The sequence below is a fragment of the Schistocerca americana genome, chromosome 3 (assembly GCF_021461395.2).
Source record: "Schistocerca americana isolate TAMUIC-IGC-003095 chromosome 3, iqSchAmer2.1, whole genome shotgun sequence".
NCBI lineage: Eukaryota > Metazoa > Arthropoda > Insecta > Orthoptera > Acrididae > Schistocerca > Schistocerca americana.
Genome location: NC_060121.1, coordinates 863,635,288 through 863,662,371, shown reverse-complemented (window position 1 = coordinate 863,662,371; position 27,084 = coordinate 863,635,288). Strand labels below are relative to the sequence as shown.

Below are 27,084 nucleotides of genomic sequence, written 5' to 3'. Positions count from 1 at the left end.
CATCTTGACTGCTAGTGATACGAGGCCGTTGGGATCCAGCACAGCGTTCCGTATTACCCTCGTGAACCCACAGATTCCATATTCTGTTAACAGTCATTGGATCTTGACCAACGCGAGCAGCAATGTCCCAATCTGATAAACCGCAATCGCGATAGGCTACAATCCAACCTTTATCAAAATCGAAAATGTGATGATACGCATTTCTCCTCCTTACACGAGACATCAACAACATTTCACCAGGCAACGCCGGTCAACTGCTGTTTGTGTATGAGAAATTGGTTGGAAAATTTCCTCATGTCAGCACGTTGCAGGCGTCGCCACTGCCGCCACCTTATGTGAATGCTCTGAAAAGCTAATTATTTGCATATCACAGCATCATCTTCCTGTCGGCTAAATTTCGCATCTGTAGCATGCCATCTTTGTGGTGTAGCAATTTTAATGGCCAGTAGTGTAGAAAGGAAGGTAGATTTTTTGTTAGTGGTTCTAAAACTGTTAGCCACTGTTGTTGATTCAAATTTGGAATCTACTAGCAAGAACACCTTCACTGAATTCTATGATTCTTTATATTCTTACTTAGTTAATAAATTTGATGATAGTTTGGAGTGTTTAATCCCACTATGGCTAAAAAGGGAATTAACATTCAATGACATGCATGAAGTTGTATGTGCCCAGCTGGATTGCGTGACTGGCAACGAATTATATGAGGAATTTTTGTAGTTCTAATGATGTAATTGAATGTGCTGCCTCTTTAGAGGGTAGTGTTAACCAGAAATGGACAAAAGTTCTAACAACTTTAAAATAAAATAATGTGAATTTTGAAGACTTGGGTAAGCGGTAGTTATGTTACGAGTTTACCAGGAAGTAATGCTCACACAGAGTATTTTCACTTTGCAGTGAATTCTTTGAATTTGCTAAAAATGTTTTAAACTATTGACTGAGGCAAAATCTGTAGCAAACTATGTGTAAGAATTTGCGATGTGTAATTAAATAGTCATCTTTTGCAAATACTGCAACGATTTTTGTTGAAATTTTGCCATGCTCTTAATCTTCCTTATTTTTTGTCAAAGATATAAGTATCCCCCTTATTTTCTATTAAAAAAGTTCGTCAGCCTACTCTCACAGCAAATAAAATATTTGTCCATTCTGTAATCAAACAATGGAAACTCCAGGAGGAATGTACATTCTTTATAAATTCTTCTGGAAAACTTATGAGCTAATTATCCAAGAAACTAATCAACTTTTAAAAATATAATAAAATTGGGTAGATAAAAGTGAGTACATTTTTTATCTGCCCAATTATATTATGAACTAATTAAATTAAAATCTGCATCATATTTTAATTAAATATGATACTGTACCTGACTGCTGTTTGATAGTCACCCAGTTCATAGTGGGCTTTTCCCATGAGTGCTAGCACCCATCCAGTGTTGTAATGCTGAGGAGCGAGGTTACTAAAACATTCTATAGCTTTACGACAGTTATATTGTGCAAGATGTAAGTATGCTGTGCCAATATCCCGTAATAAAGACATCAGGCCCTCTGCAAAAGATTGGAAAAGGGTATATTATGAATCAAAATCAATAACATATGTTGTTTTTAATATATGGAGATAGGTACTAGGTCAAATAAAATCTACAGGCCCTCCATTTCTGTTAAACAAAAACACTACATAAATTGGCAGCCCAAAGTAACTATGTCTGAAAGGAGACGTGCATCCTCTGGAGTGCACAGTAAGCACAAGTTTTAAGGCAACTAGACATAACCCGAAACAAAAAACTTTGTCCCGATAAATTAAATAGTTTTTTACTGTATCAACCGCTGTTGCATACAATTATTTGATATTTGTAGAACTTTGTAGCAGTTTTCTTCTTAAAATTGTGTTTTTCATGAAAAGTTATTAAAATTATACTGAATTATAAATGTGGCCATGTAAAGAACTATGTTATGAAAGAGAGAGAATTTCAGCATCATATTTCCATTTTCATATGGTATTTAAATGAGTCCGACTTATAATGCTGATGGAAGGCAAATTCAGCATTCGATTTCAAACAATGGAATCAGAAACATATTCACGACAACTCCTTCAACAGATAGATTTCTTTCAATGAAAACACTTTTCAAATGCAAGCAGCAGTGCAGTGGGTAAACCCATATTAAGAACACCAGTAATAGTATTAAAGTTGATAACCTTATTATTAACTGTTCCTAATTCAACACACACACACACACACACACACACACACACACACACACACACACACACACACACAAACAAACAAACAAACAAACAAAAAACTTTTGATACCTATACCCAGTGTATACCCTGACATGTTCATGTGTGTCCGAATTTGATATTGCAACATATTATCAAAAATCATTAAAACTATTACAAAATTGGTGCTATAGCAATGGAAAGAATAATGAGTGGCCATATTCTTTTTCTAATTTGATTTTTTCAATTCAAATTAACACTTTCAAGACAAAATTTGAAACCAAAATGACAAAAGTATAAACGGTAATTCCAAACAAATGTACAGCTTCAAAACATAAGCAATTTCTTCAAATGAAAAATATATGCGATTAAAATAAAATTTCAAAGCAAAACAGTTTCTTTAATCTGTTTCATCTAGATTAAAGACAGTGGACTTGGTAAACTGAATTATAAATATGATGTCTGAATTAGAGGTGGGTTATCTGTGAACAAATGTGCATCTAGAGGAACAGTTCACTACAGTGAACATTAAGACTGAGGAACTCTAAGGAACTGTTCACTTCAGTCATGGTCAGTCGTTCCCAGGAATGATCATTAACAGTACACCTCACACAGTCTCAATCCTCAGTTCAATTCCTCCATTCCTCATTCCTGGCTGCCTTACTCAGCCGGTTTCATTCTTTTTTTCTGTGGTCACCCTTTCCAGTTCATCTTTTTTATAATTATACAGGGTGAGTCACTAACTATTGCCACCTAGAGTAACTCTGAAAGTATGACAGGAGCTAAAAAATTTGGGGGACAAATTCTGCATGGGACAACGGGGGCCACAATATGACATTGGTTTTTTGTTGCTTTTTTGTTGCTATGTGGGGTCACTTCAGAGATATGAAAGTCAACTCTTTTTTAAAAAAACAGGATGCTATAGTTTGGTACCTATTTTCTGATAGCGACTATCGAGACGGATGCAACGATGTGTAACAGTAAGGTCTTTGAAGGTCAGCGAAGGTCACAAAGGTGGCATGAACGGCCATTTACAGAACGTGTTCGAAGTGATGACCATTGGTATCAATGCAGTGCTGCAATCTTATCATGGATTGCGTGGCATTCCTTATCACTTTAGCACTTATCGAAACACATGCTCTAACAGTTCTCTCTCGCATATCTTCAGGTGTTGTGGAACGTCTTTATACTCAATGTCTTTTACAAAAAAAAAAAAAAATCCAGAGGCATCAAGTCTGGCGAACGAACCGGCCACAACACATCTCCTCAGTTTCCAATCTAACGATTTGCGAATTCTCTCTGCAACTCATTTCTAGCCATCAGCGAAAAATGTGCCGGACACCCATTGTGTTGATACCACATTCTGTTCCTTGTTCCTAAAGGTTTTTCTTCCAATAACAGACCTAATGTTTCTTGCAGGAATGTGGTGTACTTCCTACCATTAAGCTTTCCTTCAGTGAAACAACGGCTTATAATTCAGTCATCAAGAATCCCACACCATACATTCACTGACCACGGTTTCTGGTGTGAAACTTGCCACAGACAATATGAATTTGCAGTTGCCGAATAATGCATGTTATGCAAATTAACATTTTCATGGTTCGTGAATGTAGCCTCGTCAGTAAATAAAATAAAATTAATACATGTTTCATCCCTCTGAATCTGAAGTTGAGCCCATCGGCAGAATTCAGTGCGACGCATACCATCCGTACCAGTTAATTCTTGGTGGAGACTGATATGGTAAGGATGATATTTATGGCGGTGCAGAACATCAACAACACTACTCTGGCTCATGCCAGATTCCCTTGCTATTTGACCCAAACACAAGGATCTGAAACCACAGTGGCAAGAATACCAACTTCATTTCCTCATTAGTAACTTCCCCTTGCTGGATGTGTTTCTGATGCGTTAAAGATCCAGTTGGTCTCAATTTATCATACACCCATTTAAATGTACAATGTGTAGGGTGAGTACATTGAGGATATCTTTCAGCTTAAGTCTCTAGCTCTCACTGAATTTCATTGGCATTCTCCATAAATGAGAAGCATATTGACTTGTTCTTCCAAGGAATACATCATTCACATTCGCTTGATTTGATGATACTAGTATTACCGTTCGTATTAGTGTTGTAATGCAAAACCGTTAAATGGTGTTTACATGTCAATGGCATATTCGATGGATACGCCATATTCGGCGAATATTTACTATTTAAACAATACATGAGAGAGAAATGTCAGAGCATGTGCTTCAATAAGTGTCAATGTGATAAGGAATACCACTCAATCCATGATAAGAAGATTGCAGCACTGCACTGATACCAATGGTCATCACTTCGAATACCTTCTGCAAATGGACGTTCGTGCCACCTTTTTGACCTTCGTTGACCTTCAAAGACCTTACTCTTACACGTCATTGGATTCGTATCGATAGCCGCTATCAAAAAATATATACCAAATTATAGCATCCCATTTTAAAAAACGAAGTTGACCTTCATACTTTTGACGTGACCCAAACTAGCAACAAAAACCCAACGTCTTATTATGGCCCCCGTTGTCCCATGCAACATTTGTCCCACAAACTTTTCACCTACTATCATACTTTCGGAGTTATTCTAGGTTGCAATAGTTGGTGACTCACCCTGTATAAACTATACAAAAATTACGTTGTATATAATAAACACACATTTTTTCAGGCAACTATGAGAGAAATCTGTTACTCTCTCTATCATTTCGACCAACTGTAGAACACTTTTATCACAAGGCAAGTAGTTTTTTGTTTGACCAATTAAATGAGCAGCCACTGCTTTTTTAAATTCATATGTTAATTTTCATCTCCTTGATAAAACAACTAGTTTTTACAATAACTTTTGATAATTTTTTTTTTTAATTACCGATTACGAAGGTTTACATAAAGCTTGTGATTTTTGCATTTCTTACAGAAATAAAACATGACGCTCTGTGAGGCTCTTATTTTTCAAGTTTGGTTTTTTCTTTGTGGTACCCACTAATTTGGTTTCTTTAAAAAAAAATATTATAGAACGGTATAAAATAAAAAAATAAATATTATCTCAAAAATATTCTTCAGAAGTAGCTTTTTAAGGAAATACTTTTTTACTTAGAATTTAATTATTAATACATACTACTGCTTTAACTTTATTAATACAACCTATAACCTAACTATTTACTAACCATGTGAGGCAAATATGGCGAGAGAATCACATTTTATTTTAAGCATATTTATTCTTCACTTAAATGTTGTTTTATGCCCTGGTACCTTGAAGGATTTCTCAGACACGACCTGAAATATATATCTATATTTTAGGTGCCTCATTTCCTGTTCCTGCCTGAGCTAGATATTTTGCAACCTTCAGTTTAGCAACTAGGCGAAGAGCCCTGATGACATCTTCATTTTCATGCCAAGGTGGGGTATCTATCCTCAGGAACTTGTCACTCAAATCAAATCTGTTTAAAATATACTTTTGTTTTACAGAACTGTTCAGTCACATTAGTCATAATTTTTGGGATTTGGTCGACTCCTCCTTGAATCCCTATATATTTTCATCTGTTGGTTCTACTTAGTGATGGTTTTCATTTTTGATTCAGAAGACTAAGGTGACAGAACAGTAGACAGGAAATATAAAAGATTTTTCAGTTTTTCTAGAGCTACACATCTGACACAGCTCTGAAAGAATTCTGAAATCCGAATATGGTGCTTTGGCTTCAGAGGCAGCTCAAGATCTTGCTTTGATTTACATCTGAAATTCAATTTCATCACAGAACAGACTGTGTGGCTATAAAATATGGGGAACTGATGATGTCACAGAGTAAGTACACATGAACATGGATGGACACCAAATAGCTGTGAAGCTCTGGTGTCTGCAGACAAATCTGTGTGGCTGTGGCCTTCATTTTTGTAGGAGCAACAAATTGTTGTCCAGTTTTAGATGAAACTTGTAAAATCTGTTTCTAAAACCTACCTTTTACTAAAAAAAAGTGCATGGCAAAGACTGCAAATCCTGTACACGAATTTTCAGTGGTTCAAACATTTCCAAGATGGCCAAGAAGACACTGAAAATGACTAACACCCTGAATGTCCTTAGACAACAAAAACAGATAAAATATCGAAAAAGTACATAATCTCATTGAGTATGACTATAAGGCAAATTTTACCTAACCAACATAACATGAAAAAATTGTATAAGAAACTGGTGCCAAAAATTCCCACGATCGAACAAAAAGCAACATGTGAAAATGTTTGTACTGATGCTTTGATGCCACTGAGAATGATCCTAATTTCTTGGAAATAGTGATAACATGACGAATCGTAGTTTCTCACTTACGATCCATCTACTACATGCATTGGAAGGGCCAAACATCACAGAGAGTGAAAAAAGCACGAATGAGCAAAGCAAGATTCAAAGCAATGATGACTGTTTTTTCGGTATTCACAGAGTTGTGATCTTCACTGGGTTCCTGAATGTCAAACTATTAATCAACATTACCACCATGAGAAAGGAAAAGAGATCCGAAATGTGGAAGAACAAGTCATGGGTTCTGGATCAAGACAACACACCGGCTCATATGTCATTGCCTGTGTGTAATTTTCTATTGTTATAGAATAATTTTATACTTTTTGTGAGATGTAAGATAAATGGGAGGGTTTGTATCATTTTGGAAAGGGTGGGTAGTGTAGGTACAAACATAACTAACACTACACACACACACACACACACACACACACACACACACACCCCTTTCAGACAACCCTCACAGACAAGTGTAACTGATTCTTCACGATTTGCCGCTCCATAGGAGTTGATAAGATTTTTCTTCGGGGACTTCAAAGGTGAAGGTGAGAATGTCCATTCTGTAGAAGACGTTTAACATCATACCTCCTCCTCCGGCTTTTCACACAAGTACCGGTGAAGTAGGGATCCTGGGGAAGGGGGGGTGGGAAGGGTTTCCTGTCTTTGGGGCTAATCTTCTTTCACTTCTTTGATTTTAGCAACTGTTTCTATTTGTTCCTTTCTTACTTCTCATCTGAGTACCAGTCTATCGTTCCCTCTTTCCATATGCACACACTTCTACCGCTGAAGTCCTTCATACTCTCCGTGGTTTCCTATAACCTTCAACTCATTTCAAACAAGTAGGCCGAAAAATCAGGATACACGAACACACATCTACACACACACAACGATATACTTAAGCAAAACCAGAAGGACTACGAATTAGGAACCTGAAGTGATGCCAGAACCGCCACGGGATGTAGGGGAATATAGATACATGTAAATCTCAATTGATGCACATATTACATTGTTGATATGTGATTGTTCTGCATCGTTATTTTTGTTGCTCTAATATATATCTACATGTGCCGTGCTACTCCTTGGAGAAAAGTTGATAGTAAAAGTAAGAAATGAAAGAGGTCTCTAGGGTGTAAGATGAAGTATTAGAAAGTGGAATATGAGTGTAAATGAGATTTGTTTATAATTTTACCAGAGTATTTAAGAATAGTATACATAAAGATGCATGGTAGGACAATAAACCAGGAGGCCTACTCAGGAAGGTGGAGGAGGGTGCACCCAGCATTTACTGGATGAAAAGGGCAGACAGGCAGACCCAAGAGAGGCTGACCTATGCTGTGCCGACAGGGGCACCAAGAGGGGGATCGACCTGTACCATAGATCAGGAAGTTAAAAGGGGCATAGCTACGAAAACGGAAGGATAAAGGGTACTCCTAGGATCAACCCATGTAAGATATAGGTACTGTTCCTAAAGCGAAAAAGTGCAGTATCGCGACAGAAGTCACACGTTTGGAGGGATGAGTCTGGTAAGTTTGAATTCTATGCATAAATAGACTCACTAAGTTCAGGTATACAAATGTCCAAGAAGGGAACACTTTTATTCTACCCAGAGTTCCTCCAGATTACCATAAGTAATGATTAAGTACATAATTAGAAAAGATAGTAGGGGAAGTAAGAACAAAGCAGCAGAATATTCATGAGTTATGTGCACCTGGAATTTACAACTGGAAGGGGAACACAAAATAGAGATAACTCCAACACAGATTGAAAGGTTCACAGTTTGTAATTGTGGTAAAATATGCATAGTACTGTTAAAAGATAGAGAATTATTATCTCGTGTAATTGTACATAATGAATATGTATAAAATATTGCGTGTTCGAGCTAAGGGGAGGGATATGTAGTGCTTCGAGAATTTCGGGGTAAGTTCTAGAAACACTTGGCTCTTCACCGTCTCGAACACCCAATATTTTAATGACAAGGGTGAGAGAGCCTTTTTACTGTGTCACACATGTCTGTACGTGCAGGAAGGACAGCTGTCACGAGGAGCCAGGAGCTGTGTTAGACGAGTGGCCCCGACAAGTGGTAACATGCAGTGCCCTAGAAGTTATATCAAAAAGTCAAATAGTATCTCTATAATGGTCCATGGTGTGTGGTGTCATGAGTATTGTTACAGAGACAGATGAAGCGTGTGTTATATAGAGACTTTTACTTTATGTCTTGTCTCTGCATGAGGCAGAATGTACGTAATTGTATGAGTGTTTAGTCAATTCTGACATTTATCTTGGAACCAGTTGGCTTGCTGGAGTTTGTACAGAATAACTGTTACTTTGGGATGAGAGTTGAAAATATATTATTGTTGAATTAACAAGAATCTACAAGTACATGATTTATTTCAAGAATAGAGAGTTGGTTAATAATATTCCCTTTAACCCAATACTGTCTTCGGAGAAGAATTAAATGGTGAGAGCGACATAGCTTATGACCCAAAGAAGAGGATCGGCTCATGCACAACACATAAGTCAACTGGAAGAGACGTGTGAATCGTGCAACCCAACACCGCACTGTCTCTTGTTGTCCAAGAAAGCATTAGAATATCCTCCCACCACCACTTATTCCAGTCTGGTCACAAACCTCACCTACCCCAACGAAGGCAGGGCTACCTGTGAAACTAGTCATATGATCTACAACCAAAGCTGCAACCACTGTACTGCATTCTACGTGGGCTTGACAACCAACAAGCTGTCTGTCCGCGAGGAATGGCCACCAATAAACTGTGGCCAAGAAACAGCTGGACTACCCAGTTGCTGAGCATGCTGCCCAACACAACACTCTTCATTTTAATGACTGCTCCACGGCATGTGCCACCTGGATCCTTCCTACCAACACCAGCTTTTCTGAACTGTGCAGGTGGGAACTCTCCCTGCAATATATCCTAGGTTCCCACAACCCTCCTGGCCTCAACGTTCATCAGTCACAGTCCTTCACCTATCTATCCCCTCTCTGTTCCCATTCCAGCACTACGGTATTTACTCGAATCTAAGCCGCACTCGAATATAAGCCGCACCTGAAAAATGAGACTCGAAATCAAGGAAAAAAAATTTTCCCGGATCTAAGCCGCACCTGAAATTTGAGACTCGAAATTCAAGGGGAGAGAAAAGTTTTAGGCCGCACCTCCAAATCGAAACAAAGTTGGTCTATTGTAATATGAGACAATTTAGGTAGAATAAATGACGATACAGCTACAGTAGTTTGGTTCGAGTCGTAAGCTTAGCAGTTAAGCTTTACCGGGTAGCCATTGCTATGCGTCAGGCGTGCTTCGTCTGGTTTGAATCGGTTGCTTATTTTTCTTTGATCTGATAAGTGCCGTTCTCTTTGTTATAGGTGTTTACGTAACTCTAGGCTGAAAATGCATTATTATACTGTGTCATGCATTGTTTGTCGCATTCTGATAATAAGTGTTTACGACCTGTCGCTGCTTGCGGCATGGCTTGCTTTTGTGCGCGCTACTGTCGCTTACAATAAAAAAAAAAAAAAAAAAGAGGAATTGTCTCATTAGCGAAACAATGGCAAGAGACCTCTATTTGTTGTTACTTACACTGCTGCTTTCTTTGATAATGATCAACAAGAATCAAATAATAAACTGCGTATGATAGATGTTCTGAACGAGAGTTTAGCTAAAATTTTTCTCCATTTGAAAATCTTTGCAGACCCCTCTTTTGTACATTACATTCTGCACAGAAATTAGAGTCATCTTAGATTTAAAAATCTAGTCAATTGCCGTGCTTCATTTCTGATTGTATCACTACTAGGCATAAGAATAATACGAATAAAAGTTCCTATTAGCAACCATCTCTTCTCACAGGTAGGAAAAAATTCAGAACATAGAGTTGGCCATATTGACAAACATCCCAAATAGTCTTGCCAGTCGGATTTTCATAGTACATTGAAATGCTGCTACATTTGAAGATGAACAACTCGGAATTTGTATTTACTTTGTTGGATAATGTATGAAAATGCAGTGGTCGAAACTCGGGGTGGAGAAAAAAGCTCGACTTACACATTTTTTTTTTAATTTATTTACTAACGCAGAGGTTTTGGCCCCAGTATTTATCTTTGTGCCTGCAAAGCATGCCTGTGTAGCGCCACATATATTCGACGGCAGAAGTTAGTTGCGGCGGCACCTACCAACATTTTTCAGAACTTCTGCTTACTTTGCACTCGATTCTAAGCCGTAGGCAGTTTTTTGGATTACAAAAACCGGAAAAAAAGTGCGGCTTCAATTCGAGTAAATATGGTACACAGCCCTCTATTCCACTAACAGACCCATTGACTTTTTCCTTCTCTCTTCCTCCGCTGGTCCACCAACCCCTCTCCCCTCAGCCCTCTGTCTAACCTCCCGACTGCACCTAACTGCCCTACCCTCTCTCCGCCTCGTCCCTGTATGCTCCCACAACTGGGACTGTTCTGTCCCCCGTCCCTACCCTTCTATTCCTCCTCCTTCTCACCCCAGCCTACTCCTTAGACCCACCACCAAGACTGCTTCTCCCATCATGCGCTGTTATTCAAGCCTGCCTCGGCAGCCAGACTGTCTGTGTGTGTGTGTGTGTGTGTGTGTGTGTGTGTGTGTGTGTGTGTGTGTGTGTGTGTTGTCTAATTTGAATACAGGCCTTTTTAGCTGAAAGCTTACTTGTTTGACAGTCTTTTTGTTTTGTCTATCTGCAACTCAACATCTCTGCTATATGGTGAGTACAACTCTATCCTTTTCATAATATTGGCATTATTGCATCCTAGATTTCCACTGTTTGATGATTTACTCCATGCATGAATCTCGGCACCCCTTTCAACTGATGGCTGACCAAAAACTGGTTATTTTTTGCAAATGTAAAGACTTTCAAAGGTATGATGTGTACTATGTTGGGAAGATGTTGGAGAAAAAAGAAAATATTTTCTTTTCACTTATGAAGTATAGATGCTCTCAGATCACAATGATGTAGTTGCCCCCACTGCTGATACAAAGCTCCTAAATTTAGTATGCAATTACACTGCTCCTGTGTAGGAAATCCTATTTTTTCCAAATTAATCTTCATTTTGCACACAGACCGTATGGTACTTTGATGTGTGGTTAATTTACACACTGACATATTGTAAAAGAAAACTATTAATGTTGGACTGCCAGATGACAGTTTGCTTTAAGTTATTTTATGCTAGTAAAGCAGATACAATTACATATTATTCTCTGGGGGAATAATGAAGACACTGTACTTGATACAAAGTGAATGACAGATGTGGTGGTCCATGGCAGGTCATAAACACGTTCCATAATCTGTACTTCCAATCAGCCTGCTCTAGCTACACAAAACTTGGCTTGTGGTCACTGGCCCATCATGTCAGCCAACTAATGTCATACTTTCTAAGAATAAATTCAGCAAAGAAAACTGAAATAAACAAAGTGTCTATGTAAGGCAATCAATGAATTTATCATGCTGAAGTAATACTTATGCATACTTGATATTTTTTATCTAAAATCTATGTAGCATGCACAATTACATACAAAAAAAGGAATGGTGAATGCAGAAAATAAAGGCGAAACGCGTATGGCACTAAAATTGTGTTTTATTCAGTTGCTGTCAGACGGTCCACAAGTAAAAAATATCAATATACCGTAAAAATGAACCGTTACCATAAAGGAACAATCACCAGTGAACTAGTTCCCAAAGATGAATGAATTTGCCCATATCTAATATGAATGTCTAACTGGTAAAGGTGAACAAAAGCACTACTTTTTTTGAAATGTCAAAAGGATATCCAAATCAAATTAGCTGCTCATATAGGTCAGTCAATAGCTACCACACAAGCAACATAAAAACTGGATATCAGAGAAGTTGCTGACTGGTAAGTCTTTGGTGTCTTGTCTTGAGGCTGCTTATCTAAATAAATTGTTACATATTTTGATAAATTTTTAAAGCGTTTTCGAACCATCCTGTACTTTACTTCTTACACATGCCATCTACGACTAACAATAACTGATTGGCAGTATAAATTGAAAAGTGCTCTCTACCATGCACTGAATAGTGTATTTCAGAGGAAAGTAGCTCTTTTGTATTTGAAACTATATATCCACATGTTTCAGAAAATCTGTGAAGACATTCAAAAGTTATTGTAGAGCTCAAAATAAACACACAACATTAATTATTAAATGTAGCAGAACATTAAAATATATGACGCAGTCATAACAAAACAATCCTAATCTATTATTACATACATGACACACAAATGAGTTTGTCATGTGCAAATAAAACAAAGGTACAGGAAATAATTTATCGTGTAATGTCTTACATTTGTACAACTTTTGCTTTGTGTATATGCCACTCCTATCTCTTCATTATTTAACGCAACACTCATTATCACAATACATATTATTAATGTAAGGAATATCCTTATTTTCTAAGTTGATAACATAGAAAGGGGTTTTTCTGGCGTTTTGTGAAAAGCACTAAAATCGTACTATAAGCGTGAAAATCACCCACATTTTTCACCTCAAATGTCTAAAAATAATTTATTTTTACCATCAACTCACTTCACTGTGATATTGTCCTCAAGTATTGACTATGCCCAACGAGAAACTGCGGCAGATATCAACTGAACCAGGTAACTGAAAGCTCATAGCATAGAGAGAGAGAGAGAGAGAGAGAGGGGGGGGGGGGGGCAGATTTTCAGCACTATGGCGGAGTAAATTATAGTAGCTGCAGCTCATAATACTTTAATAGACTCTTAACACTGGCTGAAGACCATATGCTCTTGGCAACATAGCACCGTAATGTAATAATTTCTTGTTAACCAACTAAAGACTTTTTATGAATGTTTTGATCTTAACAACAATGAATTGTACAATTCAAAGACACATGGTCTGGAGAAGACCCAATTTACAGGAGAATTTCGAGTTGGACTTGCAACCAAGCTAATCTGAACTTTAAAGGCACAAAAATAAGAACAATTTACTTATTTGATACAATTTACATTACTTTATCACTGAAAATATGTATAAATTACTCAGTTTAACTTATGAAAGAAGCATTAGCATTACCACATCAGCTCTTTTCTTAATATGTAATAAATACTTTTACTTCTGTGGTATGTTCCACATCATTGATGATAGTATCACTATAGACCTATTGAGCACACTGTCACTGTAATATGTCATAATCATTTAGCACTACTAAACATCACCTCCTCCTCCTCCTCCTCCTCCTCCTCCTCCACCCCCCCCTTTTCTGCAAAAAGGAGGTTTCCTAGGGGAACCCTGAGATGAAAACAGCGCTTTCCAGTGTGCAACATAAGAAAGGATATCTACATACTGGAGAATTAGCTTACTAAAGAACATTCAAAAACTTAGTCTGAAACTCATCTTCAATTTACTGGAAGTTTCACAACTAGACATACAAAATTGTACACTTACATTAAAAAAAACATTTTAAGTAGAATATGAAAGCACATATAATATTATGCCTCTGCCCTTGCACTACCCCCAGTTGTGTCTATAGTTAAAATAAAATCTCCGCAATTGTGCCCGCAGGACTGCCACTGTGCCATTCTCTGTCACATGACAGCATCTGGAAGTGGCCCGGAAGAGCACAGGGTCATTATCCCCCGCTCCTCGCCACTGTTACCATCTGGGCATTGAAGCTGCTACTTCTAATTTAAATAGTTTCCAATCTGTATCACTAAGCAGAGAGGAGCCAGTCTTTTCACCAAAGAAAAATCCCTAGCAATACCAGGAACTGAACATGAGTCCTCCGCATGGCAGTTTGACATGCTGATCACTGCAATATGAGTCTATACGACTGCATTTAACAGGAATCTAGGACTGTTCACACAATTTACAAAGCCGTTAAGTATAACTTAAAACCTCCAAATCTTCCAGTGGAAGTAAGTAGTCGGTGATACAATTCGTCATCAAATTTAAGAATGACCTGGATTAATAAGACACGCAGGCTACATGTAATCACAACAGAAACAGAGTTTCCAGAAGCATTAAGAAAATACTTGGGATTGTTAGTTTATGCTAGTGGAGATTATTAATAGATGCATAAGTACTTGTAAATTGCTACACAAATTTGAATAACTCACCATGAAAGGGTGGTAAGACTACCTGTGTACAACATGACTCTGATGTTACGAGTAGACTAACAAGCATTCAATTATGTCAAATTAAAACTTATAAACCAACAGTAAAACAAAAGATGTTTGCCATGTTTTAGCAAGTTGCATGTCTCCAGGTTTTACCTATGTAATAGAATTATTTTGTTTTACTTGTATCACTTTCACGAACTAACGTATTGAAGTAAGAAAATTCTACTGTAACAATTAAGAAAGAAAAATGGACAAGAGAGTAACCAGCAATACTGGTACTTATTAGTATGTTCCTCCCATAACAAAATATACTACATTTCGCAGACACGAGGCACCACCACAATCATTTAAAATTATAGATAAGATCAAACTACCTGCTAGTTAAGATCGCAACATAGTGGTTCTTTGTCTTTGTAACATATTTACATTTTAGTTTTTCCAAATAACCTTACAGTTACGCGACTTAACATTTGAAAAAAATTTCTGTATATATATTTCAGTCATTTGATGGATTCTGTATTCCAAAATTACAACAAACCAAATCTCCATTGCATTTTACAGTAGTGGTTACACATTTCTGCATTCTCAGCCCTGCCCTGTTAGTATAGTACACTGCAACCAATAGAAAAACACTTGGATAACAAGGTTTTCACATTGATTCAATGCTCCCTACTAATTTAAATATCACCACTACCTGAAAGTAGTTTACTGCTTATCATGATCCTGAAGGGGCATCAATAGAGTTTGACATAACACATTGAACAAACCCCTCACATGAAATATATAGAATTTTGTAACAATGCATTTATAAGGAATGTTGTGCCTGGAATTAAACAGTGACTTTGACACTTTTGCATTCTGAAACTCTCAAGCTACTTAGTTTAAAAACTTGCAGATGAAACATTTATGCTATTTTCCTGCAATATCTACAACATAGCGTATTTGTAGTTAAGAGGCTCACTATGAGTTACATACTGAAAAATCTGATTTGATATCAGTTTACTATGCAGCATTTAAAAAGTGATGTCCTGGTAGCTACATTCCAGTTAGTGACATGATTTTATCGATCAGTTACTGAAATATTTTGTTGATATCAGGTCAAGTGACATTCCTATTAAACAGGTTCAGTATTTAAAAAAAAGGAAATTTAAAGCATTTACATACAGAATGATTTCACCGGGGCAAGATAAACAGACACTGAATAATGCTGTTTACTAGCCAAGACATTGATAACTACAAACTGAAATACTGAGAAAATGTGGTACAAGAACAGGTTGTTGTTGCTGCTACTGCTGCTGCTGCTTAAAGCTTTGGAGACCAGGCTCAGGCCACAGCTTTGTGTTAAGACGACTGTGCCTGAGTATTGATCAGACCACGATTTTCTTGACACACCAGCCACATATTTCGTTTGAGAACAATATATGGACATCTCGTGACCTGCCCCTCGACTGGTGCTGCCTTCCGCTGCAAATTTATAGAATTATTTCAAAAGAAAAATTAGTGAACATAACAGTGACTATCGTCAATGGCTGGGCCAATATGATTCTATTAATGTAATTTTGTGAGCACACTTGTGTTTCACAGTTTGCTGTAATTCTGCTACAAACAGTTCAAGTTTACTGAGTGTGCAATGAATTTTGGAAGCTCGAGAGCAAGAAACTGTTCAGTAACTCAACTTGCATTTTTTTTCTTGGGAAGATAATTATACTTTTTGTCATCTGCCATTGTTGTGGTCTTCAGTCCTGAGACTGGTTTGATGCAGCTCTCCATGCTACTCTATACTGTGCAAGCTTCTTCATCTCCCAGTACCTACTGCAACCTACATCCTTCTGAATCTGCTTAGTGTATTCATCTCTTGGTCTACCTCTACGATTTTTACCCTCCACGCTGCCCTCCAATGATAAATTTGTGATCCCTTGATGCCTCAAAACATGTCCTACCAACCGATCCCTTCTTCTAGTCAAGTTGTGCCACAAACTTCTCTTCTCCCCAATCCTATTCAATACCTCCTCATTAGTCAGGTGATCTACCCACATTATCTTCAGCATTCTTCTGTAGCACCACATTTCGAAAGCTTCTATTCTCTTCTTGTCCAAAATAGTGATCGTCCATGTTTCACTTCCATACATGGCTACACTCCATACAAATACTTTCACAAACGACTTCTTGACACTTAAATCTATACTCGATGTTAACAAATTTCTCTTCTTCAGAAACGATTTCCTTGCCATTGCCAGTCTACATTTTATATCCTCTCTACTTCGACCATCATCAGTTATGTTACTCCCCAAATAGCAAAACTCCTTTACTACTTTAAGTGACTCATTTCCTAATCTAATTCCCTCAGCATCACCCGATTTAATTTGACTACATTCCATTATCCTCGTTTTGCTTTTGTTGATGTTCATCTTATATCCCCCTTTCAAGACACTGTCCATTCCGTTCAACTGCTCTTCCAAGTCCTTTGCTGTCTCCGACAGAATTACAATGTCATCGGCGAACCTCAAAGTTTTTACTTCTTCTCCATGAATTTTAATACCTACTCCGAATTTTTCTTTTGTTTCCTTTACTGCTTGCTCAATATACAGATTGAATAACATTGGGGAGAGGCTACAACCCTGTCTCACTCCTTTCCCAACCACTGCTTCCCTTTCATGCCCCTCGACTCTTATAACTGCCATCTGGTTTCTGTACAAATTGTAAATAGCCTTTTGTTCCATGTATTTTACCCCTGCCACCTTCAGAATTTGAAAGAGAGTATTCCAGTCAACATTGTCAAAAGCTTTCTCTAAGTCTACAAATGCTAGAAACGTAGGTTTGCCTTTTCTTAATCTTTCTTCTAAGATAAGTCGTAAGGTTAGTATTGCCTCACGTGTTCCAACATTCCTACGGAATCCAAACTGATCTTCCCCGAGGTCCGCTTCTACCAGTTTTTCCATTCGTCTGTAAAGAATTCGCGTTAGTACTTTGCAGCTGTGACTTATTAAACTGATAGTTCGGTAATTTTCACATCTGTCAACACCTGCTTTCTTTGGGATTGGAATTATCATATTCTTCTTGAAGTCTGTGGGTATTTCGCCTGTCTCATACATCTTGCTCACCAGATGGTAGAGTTTTGTCATGACTGGCTCTCCCAAGGCCATTAGTAGTTCTAATGGAATGTTGTCTACTCCCGGGGCCTTGTTTCGACTCAGGTCTTTCAGTGCTCTGTCAAACTCTTCACGCAGTATCTTATCTCCCATTTCTTCTTCATCTACATCCTCTTCCACTTCCATAATATTGTCCTCAAGTACATCGCCCTTGTATAAACCCTCTATATACTACTTCCACCTTTCTGCCTTCCCTTCTTTGCTTAGAACTGGTTTGCCATCTGAGCTCTTGATATTCATACAAGTGGTTCTCTTCTCTCCAAAGGTCTCTCTAATTTTCCTGTAGGCAGTATCTATCTTACCCCTAGTGAGATAAGCCTCTACATCCTTGCATTTGTCCTCTAGCCATCCCTGCTTAGCCATTTTGCACTTCCTGTCGATCTCATTTTTGAGACGTTTGTATTCCTTTTTGCCTGCTTCATTTACTGCATTTTTATTTTTTCTCCTTTCGTCAATTAAATTCAATATTTCTTCTGTTACCCAAGGATTTCTATTAGCCCTCGTCTTTTTACCTACTTGATCGTCTGCTGCCTTCACTACTTCATCTGTCAGAGCTACCCATTCTTCTTCTACTGTATTTCTTTCCCCCATTCCTGTCAATTGTTCCCTTATGCTCTCCCTGAAACTCTCTACAACCTCTGGTTCTTTCAGTTTATCCAGGTCCCATCTCCTTAAATTCCCGCCTTTTTGCAGTTTCTTCAGTTTCAATCTGCAGTTCATAACCAACAGATTGTGGTCAGAATCCACATCTGCCCCTGGAAATGTCTTACAATTTAAAACCCGGTTCCTAAATTTCTGTCTTACCATTATATAATCTATCTGATACCTTTTAGTATCTCCAGGATTCTTCCATGTATACAACTTCTTTTATGATTATTGAACCAAGTGTTAGCTATGATTAAGCTATGCTCTGTGCAAAATTCTACAAGGCGGCTTCCTCTTTCGTTTCTTCCCCCCAATCCATATTCACCTACTATGTTTCCTTCTCTCCCTTTTTCTACTGACGAATTCCAGTCACCCATGACTATTAAATTTTCGTCTCCCTTCACTACCTGAAGAATTTCTTTTATCTCGTCATACATTTCATCAATTTCTTCATCATCTGCAGAGCTAGTTGGCATATAAACTTGTACTACTCTAGTAGGCATGGGCTTTGTGTCTATCTTGGCCACAATAATGCGTTCACTATGCTGTTTGTAGTAGCTAACCCGCACTCCTATTTTTTTATTCATTATTAAACCTACTCCTGCATTACCCCTATTTGATTTTGTATTTATAACCCTGTAATCACCTGACCAAAAGTCTTGTTCCTCCTGCCACCGAACTTCACTAATTCCCACTATATCTAACTTTAACCTATCCATTTCCCTTTTTAAATTTTCTAACCTACCTGCCCGATTAAGTGATCTGACATTCCACGCTCCGATCCGTAGAATGCCAATTTTCTTTCTCCTGATAACGACATCCTCTTGAGTAGTCCCCGCCCGGAGATCCGAATGGGGGACTATTTTACCTCCGGAATATTTTACCCAAGAGGACGCCATCATCATTTAATCATACAGTAAAGCTGCATGTCCTCGGGAAAAATTACGACTGTAGTTTCCCCTTGCTTTCAGCCGTTCGCAGTACCAGCACAGCAAGGCCGTTTTGGTTAATGTTACAAGCCCAGATCAGTCAATCATCCAGACTGTTACCCCTGCAACTACTGAAAAGGCTGCTGCCCCTCTTCAGGAACCACATGTTTGTCTGGCCTCTCAACAGATACCCCTCCGTTGTGGTTGCAAATTTATAGAATTATTTCAAAAGAAAAATTAGTGAACATAACAGTGACTATTGTCAATGGCTGGGCCAATATGATTGTATTAATGTAATTTTGTGAGCACACTTGTGTTTCACAGTTTGCTGTAATTCTGCTACAAATAGTTCAAGTTTACTGAGTGTGCAATGAATTTTGGAAGCTCGAGAGCAAGAAACTGTTCAGTAACTCAACTTGCATTTTTTTTCTTGGGAAGATAATTATACTTTTTGTCATCTGCCATGTAATCTATCAAAGAACTAAAGTAAATGTGTAAAATAATCTTGGAGCTTGGCCCTTTCAGTGTGTATTACTTTTAAGACACATCAATTTCAAATGTGCTGGTAACACACACACACACACACACACACACACACACACAGAGAGAGAGAGAGAGAGAGAGAGAGAGAGAGAGAGAGAGAGATATTAAGTGGCCAGTTTCCTCAGTCCAATAATCTTCTAAGTGGCCTATCTCCGAAGTGTTATTCACACAGCACAGTTTCACACAGATTAATGAAAATTTATTATATAAACCATCATTGGATACCAAAATCTGAAAGGAAAAACCATGCACTTGCCTGCAGATTGCTTTTGAAGCTGGAAGACTTGCTGAGTAGAATTATATCCATATATACTATTACTAATTAATTTATTATCAGACGATGTAATTGTTTCTTGCCTCTCCTTTTCACTGCGATTTCGTTCATTCATGTCACTAAAACTAGTTTTGTTTAGATTTGCCTTTGCTATTCGAGACTTTGTTTTCCTCGAGGGTGATTTCGGCGTTACAAATTTTGTTCTATTAGGACTCTTGTTATTCTCCTAAAAATAAAATTGCACGTTATGAGAAAAAGAACATTCCACAGACAAATCTGCAAAATAATTAAAGGTTAACATATTAAACTCCTTATAAGAACATTGCATTATTCTAACTTACAGCAAATTTATACTAATACTTGGCATCTTTGCCAAATAGTACAACACACAATGTTATCACCAAAAAGGTGACATATTTTGATACCAAAAATTATAAGTCGTGAACAAGAAATTTACGTATACTTTCAAATAATGTGTGTGTTCTGTATTTTCAGAATGACCTCAATTTCTTTCTTCAGGTGATTAATTTACTGGAAGAAGGATAAATTAATTTAGAGATGTTGACAGACTTAAAAGGAAAATTCATCACTAAAGAGTGAATGAATGAAATATTCTAACAGCACAGCTGTAATATGCCACATCATAATTAAACAGTTCTGATCACAAACTGACTTCTCAAAGCTACAATACCAGGAATTAGTCACCTCTCATCTAAACTTTTTATAGGTTAAAGGGGGGGAGGTAAAGGGGCCAGAAGTTGTAAGGGGGCGGACAGAGCGGTGGGGGGGGGGGCGAGGAGGGTGGGGGCGGGGGGTGGGGGGAGGCAGGCAGGCAGGCAGAGTGGGGGGAGGCAGGCAGGCAGGCAGGCAGAGTGGGGGGAGGCAGGCAGGCAGGCAGGCAGAGTGGGGGGAGGCAGGCAGGCAGGCAGGCAGGCAGAGTGGGGGGAGGCAGGCAGGCAGGCAGGCAGAGTGGGGGGAGGCAGGCAGGCAGGCAGGCAGAGTGGGGGGAGGCAGGCAGGCAGGCAGGCAGAGTGGGGGGAGGCAGGCAGGCAGGCAGGCAGAGTGGGGGGAGGCAGGCAGGCAGGCAGGCAGAGTGGGGGGAGGCAGGCAGGCAGGCAGGCAGAGTGGGGGGAGGCAGGCAGGCAGGCAGGCAGAGTGGGGGGAGGCAGGCAGGCAGGCAGGCAGAGTGGGGGGAGGCAGGCAGGCAGGCAGGCAGAGTGGGGGGAGGCAGGCAGGCAGGCAGGCAGAGTGGGGGGAGGCAGGCAGGCAGGCAGGCAGAGTGGGGGGAGGCAGGCAGGCAGGCAGGCAGAGTGGGGGGAGGCAGGCAGGCAGGCAGGCAGAGTGGGGGGAGGCAGGCAGGCAGGCAGGCAGAGTGGGGGGAGGCAGGCAGGCAGGCAGGCAGAGTGGGGGGAGGCAGGCAGGCAGGCAGGCAGAGTGGGGGGAGGCAGGCAGGCAGGCAGAGTGGGGGGAGGCAGGCAGGCAGAGTGGGGGGAGGCAGACAGGCAGAGTGGGGGGAGGCAGACAGGCAGAGTGGGGGGGGAGACAGAGTGGGGGGGGGGAGACAGGCAGGCAGAGTGGGGGGAGGCAGACAGGCAGAGTGGGGGGAGGCAGACAGGCAGAGTGGGGGGGGAGACAGGCAGAGTGGGGGGGAGACAGGCAGAGTGGGGGGGAGACAGGCAGAGTGGGGGGGGAGACAGGCAGAGTGGGGGGGAGACAGGCAGAGTGGGGGGGGGAGACAGGCAGAGTGGGGGGGGAGACAGGCAGAGTGGGGGGGGAGACAGGCAGAGTGGGGGGGGAGACAGGCAGAGTGGGGGTGGGAGACAGGCAGAGGGGGGTGGGAGACAGGCAGAGGGGGGTGGGAGACAGGCAGAGGGGGGGGGGGAGACAGGAAGAGGGGGGGAGACAGGAAGAGGGGGGGAGACAGGCAGAGTGGGGGGGAGACAGGCAGAGTGGGGGGGAGACAGGCAGAGTGGGGGGGAGACAGGCAGAGTGGGGGGGAGACAGGCAGAGTGGGGGGGGGGAGACAGGAAGAGGGGGGGGAGACAGGAAGAGGGGGGGGGAGACAGGCAGAGTGGGGGGGAGACAGGCAGAGTGGGGGGGAGACAGGCAGAGTGGGGGGGGGAGACAGGCAGAGTGGGGGGGGAGACAGGCAGAGTGGGGGGGGGAGACAGGCAGAGTGGGGGGGGAGACAGGCAGAGTGGGGGGGGAGACAGGCAGAGTGGGGGGGGGAGACAGGCAGAGTGGGGGGGAGACAGAGGGGGGGAGACAGACAGAGGGGGGGAGACAGACAGAGGGGGGGGAGACAGACAGAGGGGGGGGGAGACAGACAGAGGGGGGGAGACAGACAGAGGGGGGGGAGACAGACAGAGGGGGGGGGAGACAGACAGAGGGGGGGGAGACAGACAGAGGGGGGAGACAGACAGAGGGGGGAGACAGGCAGAGTGGGGGGGGGGAGACAGGCAGAGTGGGCGGGAGACAGGCAGAGTGGGGGGAGAAGACAGGCAGAGTGGGGGGGAGACAGAGGGGGGGAGACAGGCAGAGTGGGGGGGAGACAGAGGGGGGGAGACAGACAGAGGGGGGGAGACAGACAGAGGGGGGGGAGACAGACAGAGGGGGGGAGACAGACAGAGGGGGGGGGAGACAGACAGAGGGGGGGGGAGACAGACAGAGGGGGGAGACAGACAGCGGGGGGAGACAGACAGAGGGGGGAGACAGACAGAGGGGGGAGACAGACAGAGGGGGGAGACAGACAGAGGGGGGAGACAGACAGAGGGGGGAGACAGACAGAGGGGGGAGACTGAATGAAAGTGGTGTGTCATTAAGGGTTGAAAGACGAATGTTCCGAATGTTCATCATGACAGAAGTGGCCATCCATCTGGCAATACTCAGTCACACACTACCCTACAAACCTAAGAATTATTCCATGGTTCTTCAGTTTCTCTCAGCATATTTGTTGAGCGAACAGTCCACAAGTGTACAGCCATTTCATAGTGTCCAACACATTACCACACACGGCACTCACCATTTCAGATGCAGAGTGTCTGCACAAAGAACTCTAACACTCACAACTTTATTCCAAAGAAGAATGGTACCCAGAATGGCAAATCAAGCGTGCTCTCCACCCCACCACAACCGTACAATGTGTGGAGATGTAAGAAGTCATAGAGGAGGGGCAAGCCCTGCCTTTATACTGTACACTGGTGCACTACTGGGAAAAATCTGACATACTGAGTAAAAACTGTCTTTTGCCTGTCCAATAAAACACAAGCATTACTGGGAAGCATCAAAGACGATCTTGGTTTGCGTAAGACAAACGTATACCTAGTGTTGGGGACAACTGAATGAAAACAATCGATTCAGTCGTTGTTGGAAAACAATCAACTCATTCAATTGTAGCTTTACATATTGGTTGAATTATTCATTCATTCTTTTGAATGAAACCAGTCTATGTATGTGAGCAACTACAAGGATAACAAGTAAATCAGTCAGTAGCAACTTTACGTATCAGTTACATTATTATACGTTCATTTCTTTTTAGGTAAATTGGTCGCGGGGGCAACCAAATAAAACAGTTGGCACAATCCGTTGGTGTTTTGTGTACTGACTGAGTTTCAAGTGAAAAATGCCTCTGAGCATTCCGAATGCTCCACATCAGCGTCTTACTGCTGCCATGGCCAGGGTTGGCAGCCAGGGCGAGGAGGTGGCGCGGAGGCCAGTCACCACTAGCACAGGTCCCGGCAATGCTGCGCTGTGCTGTACTCGCCGCAGCCACAGTGGCAGCTTCTCGTGTCTACTGCAACCCTGACTCTAGCAGCAGCATGAAGACTGAAAAAACTGAGTGACGGAAAAAACAATCAACTGACCACTCGGTTATTGAAAACAGTTGGTTGTCCCCATCACTACATATACCAGATTCCATGTCAATGTGGGAAGACATGTACTGCACAGAGTGCGCACACCGTCGAAGATCGTTTCTGAGAATATCAGAGGCACATTCAACTGCTGTATCCCAACCAGTCAGTGGTCGCAGGGTGCTGTTTGTCTGAGAATCACATGATGAAGTACAAATGTGAGTACAAACGTACCAGGATCTTGACACTTTCTTCAAAATACTGGTACAGTGTCTTTAGAGGGGCCTTGAAATTTGCACCAGAGATGATCTCATCAACAGATATTGCATCTATAATCTTAGCAAAGCATGGGAACCAGCACTGAGCTTAATTAAGAAGAATCTCAGGAAACAAAACACTCTGGTGATTGGGATGAACAAAGAACTTGGATCAACACTAGCGTCTCTATGACCGCAGGCATGTGACCACGGACAGAGCAGCTCACAGTCGCAGGGGTTTTACTTGGCTGCGTGCACTCAGGAGCTGAGTTTGTCAGCGCACCTGACAGTGGTGACATGTCTGATCACCGAAATATTTTGCCCGTTAGACACTATGAACTGGCAGTACACTCATGCACTGTTTGACCTAAGAATTATTGTAAGAAGTTCAAGACAGATGTTTCTGAACATCTTCCCTGGAATTCATGCTTGGATTCAAGTAATGTTCATGTCTCCATGCACATGAAGAACTTGGTTCCAACTTTAAGATGCTACAATGTCAAGCAGCAGAATTTTAAGAAGAGTGATTAGTCAACTTATCAACAAAAATTAGATAATGGTTAAGGCTGAACAGTGGTAACATGGAGAGGTAGTAACTAATGTGTATGGAGTAATAACTTAAGTGTACTTTTCTTGACAAACAGTTCAACTATTCCAGTATTTCAGTCATAACATTTCATTTTGAAATCACTGACGAATCCGATACATCTCCACTATATGTTACTAAAAGAAAAAATTTGTGAAATATAAATGGTGTTGAGGGGCAAGGGGAGCACACAGACACTGCAGTTATCGGAGGCAGGTGCATGTTCATGCAGGTAGGTTGGTGGACGGGAATGGAGTGGTGGCAAGAGAGTGCACATCTGATGTAGGTGTAAGAGAGCAGGTAGGACAAGGAAGCACAAGAGTGGAAGACTGAGGGGTTGTGCAAGAGTGCACCTGAATGACTGAGTACAGAGGAGTGTGCAGTTTGCAATGGTGTTTGCAGGTGAGTGAGGGAGTGCAGGTGTTGTAGTGTGCTGCAATTGAATGCTCATGTCTGAGAGGTGTGAGGGAGCACACGTGTGGAGGGGAGTGTGCGAGAGAGTGCATGTATGAGCGGGGTGTACATGTGTGGGATGGGGTATAAGAGTATGTGTGTTGGGGGTACAGGAGTGCATATGCAGGAGGGAGACGGAAAGAGAGTGCTAGTGTGGGATAGACATAAAAGAAGCAGATTGGGAAGAGTGATAGGACAGTGCAGGTGGGGGGGAATGGGAGCATGTGTGCAGGAAGGGGAAACAGGTTGGTAAGTTACAGGACACACTGCACCGATTATCCATGCCACTTTTTTCCTGCATTAATTATGCTTCTTTTTGTACAGTTAGTTTCATGAGATGAGTCCTATTCAGGTCACAAGGGATGGTTATTCCAAGGTATTTCACTGTTATTACTGCTTCCTATTATCAGCAAAAATATAAACAAACAGTACTTGGTCTTTTCATCTATTTATGTGCATTGTTTTACATTTATAGCTGCAATCACTTCACAGTGTTACATGATACTGCACTAAGTTGTTCTATTACATCATTGCACTTTAAATACTGGATAGATTCAACTGAAACACAGCAGTTTTCTTTAGGTGAATCACTCTTCTAGAAGCATAACAACAAATGTACCCAAGTGCTAAAATGAATATGACATGCACTTCTTTCAATCAGAAACAAAAATGCTATCCTACATCGTAAGCTTTATCAGAATTCTCATGCTGAAACCATTATGTTAGAACAGTACAGTGTGCAAATGTTTTCAATTCTACAGCAATTATCATGGCACTCATGTATTTGCTAAGCAATCAATAAGGTTAAATAATTTCTACTTAAAGTTTTGTGGAAGTGCATAATTTTCAAAATTATCTAATTGGTTAATTACCTTTACAGAGTAGCTATTACTAAATAGTCTGGAACTCCTTCGCACATTCTGACCCGGTTGAAGGGCAGATGCAACAGTTGGACTCGTTGCTGCGACAATGTTTGACGCATTGCTTGTATTCCCAGACTGACTGAAGACTGGTTTACTTTGCTGGAGAGGTGTCTCCTTCCGACTAATCAATTGCTGAAACAAATATAACTTATAATGAATACAAAAACTTTCATGTTCTTCCTAAAATTTAGAAAACAGGGAATAGAACAATGTATTCTAGAACTTTAATTTTTTAACTTGCAAAAATTAGAAACAATACTAATAAAGGACATAAAGTAAATTCAATAAAAACTGGTTATGTTTAAATACATTCAGCACATATAGTCTTCTTGGCTAGTAATTTCTTCTGTTCTTGTACAAAGAACACACATATCACACGTTTCCAACAAATTGCTGCAGATACAATTACACACTGTATCTCATTTATTGCCAATAGGTTAAAAGTTTACACGTAATATATAAAAGTCATTCTGCAATCACAGCCAGAGAACCACACGATGCCAACTGCTCGCTTATCATCCTATACCGTTGGGCATCATTTGAACGTGGTGTGAAGGCACCATTCCAGTTGCCATCATATTTCCTGACCTTGGAATAGTTACTTCTCATTCTAGTTGTTCAGCAATTTGTCTCATGAGTCAAGAGCGAACCCTGTTTCAACCCACACACGAAGAGAGAGAGAGAGAGAGAGAGAGAGAGAGAGAGAGTGTGTGTGTGTGTGTGTGTGTGTGCGCGCGCGCGCGCGAGTGTGGGGTCCTTTTAAAAAAAAAAAAAAAAAAGGGCTTGTTGGCTGAAAGCTCATTTTGTGACAGTCTTTTTGTTGTGCCT

General features: G+C 40.8%; 1 protein-coding gene across 1 annotated transcript in view; it reads right to left on the bottom strand.

Moving 5' to 3' along the window:
- Window positions 1-27,084, bottom strand: part of LOC124605334 (cell division cycle protein 27 homolog) — a 231,427-nt gene that overhangs the window by 103,021 nt on the left and 101,322 nt on the right. The window contains exons 7-9 of the mRNA XM_047136940.1: window positions 26,206-26,388; window positions 20,169-20,412; window positions 1,359-1,539 (exon numbers count right to left, since the gene is read on the bottom strand). Coding sequence (XP_046992896.1) covers window positions 1,359-1,539; window positions 20,169-20,412; window positions 26,206-26,388 — 608 coding nt within the window. The remainder of the gene's footprint in view (window positions 1-1,358; window positions 1,540-20,168; window positions 20,413-26,205; window positions 26,389-27,084) is intronic.